The 6,346-nt window shown below is 56.2% G+C and overlaps 1 protein-coding gene across 2 annotated transcripts; it reads left to right on the forward strand.

Moving 5' to 3' along the window:
• Positions 1-431: 431 nt before the first annotated feature.
• LOC128720769 (toll-like receptor 7) lies at positions 432-5,870 on the forward strand. 2 transcript variants are annotated; one of them, XM_053814464.1, is made up of 3 exons: positions 432-5,451; positions 5,506-5,808; positions 5,842-5,870. In XM_053814464.1, the coding sequence occupies exons 1-3, from the start codon at positions 1,839-1,841 to the stop codon at positions 5,868-5,870; spliced, it is 3,945 nt and encodes a 1,314-aa protein (XP_053670439.1). In that variant the 5' UTR covers positions 432-1,838. The 2 variants fall into 2 exon arrangements, with proteins under 2 accessions (XP_053670439.1, XP_053670438.1); XM_053814463.1 differs by having other exon boundaries at positions 432-5,870.
• Positions 5,871-6,346: the final 476 nt, after the last annotated feature.

The raw sequence follows: 6,346 nt of genomic DNA on the forward strand, positions 1-6,346 counted from the left end.
CTCCAAAAACAAGCTAACCTGACCGCACCAGCAGCAGAGTGTTCTGTGGCGTTAAAGTTGCGAACGTTTCAGAAAACCTTCAAGTCGCGTCGCGAGCAACCGCGGTCGAGACGGGTTCTTTTTTTCCCTTTTTCGCCCATTCCAGCCATTCCTGCCGGTTTTGGGCTCTTCTGCGAGAGAGAGAAACTACCTCTCGCTTTAAGCCCCACAGCAGCATGAAAGCATAAAACATTTCCCACACGCGTATAAACGCCCTGCAGTGAGAGCGAGAAAGAGAGAGCGAGCGAAGAGATGAACTCACGCTCTCACGTCTCACCGGTGGCGAGAGACGGTTCAGATATCTGACCACGGAGTCAGCAGCAGCGGCAGCAGCAGACACGTTCTCGGGCCTGCTCGCGGGAGTGGAGTTTTATTTCGAGTTCGAACGCGACGCCGAGCGGACGCACAATTTTCCGGACGCCGCGCGCGCATACATTAGTTTTCCTCCCTTCCAAAGTGGTCGGGGAAATCGAAACAGAACAGAGCCGTTAACAGAGCGAAGGGAAGCGAAACGCAGCTAAAAGCGAACGCTAAGCTGAACGCAGATAGTCGTGTACACGCAGAGAAGCGAACGGGGGAAAAAAAAATACGCGGTCAGTTCAGAAGGCAGGACTTGTGATTCGTGTGGTGATTTGTGTTGTGTATGTGTCTATGTTTGTATGTTGGCAAAGGAAAATTGAAACCGTGCGGGGCCGGTTGTCGCTGAAACGAGTGCAAAAGCCCGTGAGCCCGTGTGGATGTGAAGTGAAGCGGATTGGAAAACGAGTTTTCCCTCCCCGTGACGTGAGCGTGATAAGCGAAGGGAGGAGCAAAAATTAGAGCAAAAAAATAGGCAAAGCAGTAGAGTGATAAACCGTCACCATCCGTGAGTCAAGCCGGAAAAAAAGGAAGGCCTTTACGCCAAGGAAGCGCACGGACTTGGCCGCACGATACACGCGGTGGACTCCACGAAGCAGCTGTGGAAATCAAATTTTCAACCTTCTTGTGCGTGCGTGCGTGTGTCTCTGTGCGTGCGTGTGTGCACATCGAAAAAAAAAGGAAGCGACGTGTGACGTAGCGAGTCCAGCGCCTACTGTGTCCTTTTTGCGGTGTTTTGTGCTAGTTCGAAAGGTGCGCCCATAAAGAAGAAGAATAAGAAGTAGCAAAGGAAGGCCACCGTGCGGAAATCAATATTGCGGAAAATCAAAGCCCACCAGCGCTCTTGTGTGTGTGTGCGTGCGTACGTGCATACGTGTGTGTGCACCTCCCCGTGCGTGTGAGCATTTGTGCGAGTGGGGAAATTTTCCAGGCGATGGTGAAAATGGTTCGCTCCTGATACACTGCGGGTCGTCCGCGTTTTGCTGTGTCCGCTGCTGTGTAAATATAAAATCAAAACCCACCGCCGTGCGTGATGTGGTGCCGGTGGTGAGCGACAAAGAGGTCGAGTTTCGGGCCGTGGCAAACAGCAGGTGGAATGTGCGCGTACTGCTGGTGCGGTGCCGTTGTTGGTCGTAGTAACCGTAGTGCCGGTTGTACCGTCGTCGACGACGACGGCGTCCTGTTTCAACGGTTCGGTTTATCTTCCCGGTGCCCTGTGGCCGGTGGTCACCGGCGCGACGGTGCGTAGGATACGCCGGTGAAGCGAGCGAACGCGAACGAGAGAAGAAGCTCGAAGAAAGAAAGAAAGAAAGAATAAAGCGATACAAAATCGTACCATAAGCGAAGCAAACGGAGATCGGGGTGAAAGGAACCCCAATTCGAAAGGGGGCATAAGAAGGAGGAGAAAAAAAAACCCTCACGAAAAATCAACCTCGACAGAAATGCATCGGCAACGATCGAAAAGTAGAGGCGATGGTGCACCACCATCATCCTGGCTGTTGGTGGCCGTGTTGGCGAACATTCTCGCGCTAACCACCAGTTCCCAGTGTACGTGGGAGTACGAGAAATCGAGCGTAGTGTGCCGGTTGCGGACGCTCGAACGTACCGGGTTGGATCTGCAAGGTGCCGAGGGTACGTCCCGGCTCGACATCGAGTGTAGCGAGCTGATCCTGTTCGAGAGTCAGCTACCACGGAACAGCTTCGCCCGGCTGGCGGCTCTCGGTGAGCTGCGGCTTGAATCGTGCAAGTTGCTCCAGCTACCGGATGGTGCCTTCGAGGGTTTGCTGGCACTGAAGAAGCTGGCCGTGAACACACGCAACTACGAATGGGGTCCAGGCAAAGTTCTCGAGCTGCAGGCCGGCTCGATGCGTGGCCTCAAGGAGCTGCAGTCGCTGGATTTAAGCGATAACAACATCCGTGCCCTACCGGACGGGTTCCTGTGCCCGCTGACCGGGCTGAAGGTGTTGAATCTAACGAACAATCGCTTCCGATCGGCGGAAGCACTCGGATTGGCGGAGAAAACGTGTGCCGGTGGATCGGAGCTGCAGGCGCTTAATCTCGCGTACAACGAGCTGCGAGCTGTTCCGGCCGGTTGGGGCGTTTCGAAGTTACGCCGTCTGCAACACCTAAACCTCGAGTTCAACAACGTCTCGGAGGTGCACGGGGATGCATTGGCTGGGTTGGGGTCCCTCCGGACGCTTAACCTCAGCTACAATCACCTCGAAACGCTGCCGGGTGGATTGTTCGCAGGATCGCGCGATCTTCGCGAGATTCACCTGCAAGGGAACCAGATCTACGAGCTCCCACGAGGGTTGTTCCATCGCCTCGAACAGCTGCTCGTGCTTGACCTCTCGCGGAACCAGCTGTCATCGCATCACGTCGATAATGGCACGTTTTCGGGATTGATCCGGCTCGTTGTGCTCAACCTGGCGCATAATGCGCTCACCCGCATCGACGCACGAACGTTCGCGGAGTTGTACTTCCTGCAGATACTCGATCTGCGCAACAACTCGATCGGGTACATCGAGGATAACGCGTTCCTGCCGGTGTACAACCTGCACACGCTCAACCTAGCCGAGAACCGGCTGCACACACTCGACGACCGGCTGTTCAACGGGTTGTTCGTGCTGGCGAAGCTCACGCTCAACAACAACCTCATCAGCATCGTCGAACCGAACGTGTTCCGCAACTGCTCCGACCTGAAAGAGCTCGATCTCAGCTCGAACCAGCTGACCGAGGTGCCGTACGCAATCCGCGACCTGTCGATGTTGCGAGCGCTCGATCTGGGCGAGAATCAAATCGCACGCATCGAGAACGGCACGTTCGCGAACCTAAACCAACTCACGGGGTTGCGCATGATCGACAACCAGATCGAGAACGTGACGGTAGGAATGTTCGCCGATCTCCCGCGGTTATCGGTGCTAAACCTCGCGAAAAACCGCGTGCAAAACATCGAGCGAGGTTCCTTCGATCGAAACCTCGACATCGAAGCTATCCGGCTCGATGGGAACTTCCTCACCGATATTAATGGTATCTTCGCGACGCTTGGGTCGCTCCTGTGGCTAAACCTAGCCGAAAACCACCTCGTGTGGTTCGATTACGCGTTCATCCCAAGCAACCTAAAGTGGCTGGACATCCACGGGAACTACATCGAGTCGCTGGGAAATTACTACAAGCTGCAGGAAGAGATCAAAGTGAAAACGCTCGACGCAAGCCACAACCGGCTGACGGATCTGGGACCGATGAACGTCCCAAACAGCGTCGAGTTGCTGTTCGTGAATGACAACCACATCGGCACAATTCACGCCAACACGTTCATCGACAAAGTGAACCTAGCGCGCGTAGATCTGTACGCGAACGCGCTCAAAAAGCTGCAATTGCATCAGCTCCGAGTAGCACCGGCTCCAGCAACCGATCGACCGTTGCCAGAGTTTTACCTCGGTGGCAATCCGTTCGAGTGCGATTGCTCGATGGAGTGGATGCAGCGCGTGAACAATCTCACCACGCGCCAACATCCGAAGATCATGGACCTACCGAACGTGGAGTGTATTATGCCGCACGCGCGTGGATCACCAATAAGACCGATTGTGTCGCTACAACCGAAGGACTTCCTGTGCCGGTACGAGACGCACTGTTTCGCGTTGTGCCATTGTTGTGATTTTGATGCGTGTGATTGCGAGATGACGTGCCCATCGAACTGCACGTGTTATCATGATCAAACGTGGGGCACGAATGTGGTCGATTGTGGTAATCAGGGTCCAGTTCCGGTGGGTGGTAGTTCCGGCACGCGCCCCGTTGTCCCGATGGACGCCACAGAAGTGTATCTGGATGGGAACGAATTCCCAGAGCTGCAGCATCACGCGTTCATCGGTCGCAAGAATCTGCGCGTGCTGTACGCGAACGCGAGCCGTATCGCGGCAATTCAGAACCGCACGTTCGCGGGTTTAACCGCACTTCAAGCGCTACACCTGCAGGATAACGCGCTCCAGCGCATCCACGGGTATGAGTTCGAAAACCTAGCGCTCCTGCGCGAGCTGTACCTACAAAACAACGCGCTACAAACCATCGCGAATGGGTCCTTTGCGCCGCTCTACTCACTCCGCGTGCTTCGGCTCGATGGAAACCGGCTCGTAACGATGCCCCTGTTTCAACTGCAAGCCGCCCAAGGCAATCTGCAGGCACTGCAATCGCTTTCGCTCGGGCGTAATCCGTGGAGCTGCCGGTGTCGGTTTCTGCCCGAGCTGACCGCGTTCGTGGCGGACAATGCGGTGATCGTGCAGGACCCACAGGACGTGTACTGTGCGGATGATGGCGTCCATCGGGAGCTGGATTTCAACGTGAGTGCGGCGTGCAGCGATTTCTACGCCGGCCGGTCCGTGTTACCCGGCGATCGGTTGTCCGAAACGTACATCCTGCTGCTGGCGGCCGGGCTCGTCCTCGCGTGTCTCCTTGTGTTCGCGCTGCTCGTGTTCGTGTTCCGGGAACCGTTGCGTTTCTGGCTGTTCTCGCGGTACGGCGTGCGTGTGTTTGGCCCGCGGTGCGAAGACTCCGAGAAGCTGTACGACGCGATCTTGCTGTACTCGGCGAAGGACGCCGAGTTGGTGGCACGCTCGATCGCGGCCGAGCTCGAGAATGGGCGGCCACCGTTGCGGTTGTGTTTGCAGCATCGAGACCTGCCAGAGGACGCTTCCCATCTGCAGCTGCTCGAGGCGTCCCGTGCGTCTCGGCGCATCGTCGTCCTGTTGTCGCGGAACTTCCTCCAGACCGAGTGGAGTCGGTGCGAGCTGAGACGTGCGGTGCATGACGCGTTACGTGGTCGCCCCCACAAGCTCGTGGTGGTGGAGGAGGGTGGTGGGGTGCTGCTTGAGGCGGAGAATGACGTCGAGCTGGTGCCGTACCTGAAGACGACGACGGTGACTCGGGTTCGGCGAGGTGATCGACACTTCTGGGAAAAGCTACGGTACGCGTTGCCGGTGGAGGCGCCCTATCGCGGCAACAACTACACGATCGATCACCACGAACGCATCAAGCAAACCACCGGCCAGAGTGGAGGTGGTGGTGGTGGTGGGGGTGTAGGTGGAAGTGTAGGCGTAGGTGGTGCGGCTGGAGTGATGTTCCGACAGCCACCACCACCGGCGTACTGTCCCGAGATCGATGAGGCGAATTATTCGTCCGCGACGACGGCAACACCCTCACCGAGACCGTCGAGGCGCGGTATGGTGGAGGTGCCCTCCCAGCGGCCCCCCAGCGAACACATCTACTCGAGCATCGATTCCGACTACAGCACGCTCGAGTGCGAAAACATGGTGATGGCTCCGGCCGGTGTTCATCGGCCATCCTGGCGTTCCGGCCATCCTGGTGCGGGACATCCGGGGATGGCGAACGGCGGTTCCACCCTCCATGGTCCGCATGGTGGGGGCGGTGGTGGCGGAGGTGGAGGAGGAGGTCACCACGTGCAGGCGTACCTCGTTTGAAGGACGAACCACGAGACCAGACGAGAAGCCAGCGTTAGTCAATAGTGCGTGTGTTTGTGTGTGCGCCTCAGCGAAAGTGCTAAATTTAAGTGGAGGTGTGAGAGTGTATGTGCGCCTTGGACGCGTACGTGTGCCCGTGTGTGTTTGTGCACAAGAATGCACCGTATGTGTGTGGGCACACACTTGCATCATGACATACGTGCGTGGCGTGTGCATAATTGTATAAACGAAGCAAAAAAGCGAAGAAAGTCGGCATTCGAATCACCGATTTTGTTAGTGCACACCCGCAAACACACACACTAGGCATACATACACCCCTTCACCCCTTCACACACACACGTTGTACATTGTAATTATTCGGTTTTGCCGCTTACTTTTAGTTTAAGTAATTTCTATTGTGACACCTCCCCCCCTTTTCCCAAACTACACGCATAAGTAGCTATGTATGTTGTATGCTCGTGTTTTTTTTTTTGACT

The sequence above is a fragment of the Anopheles nili genome, chromosome 2 (genome assembly GCF_943737925.1).
Source record: "Anopheles nili chromosome 2, idAnoNiliSN_F5_01, whole genome shotgun sequence".
Lineage (NCBI taxonomy): Eukaryota > Metazoa > Arthropoda > Insecta > Diptera > Culicidae > Anopheles > Anopheles nili.

Excerpts from the sequence above, each read along its gene's own strand:
- LOC128720769 (XM_053814463.1), top strand. The coding sequence starts at position 1,839 with ATGCATCGGCAACGATCGAAAAGTAGAGGCGATGGTGCACCACCATCA.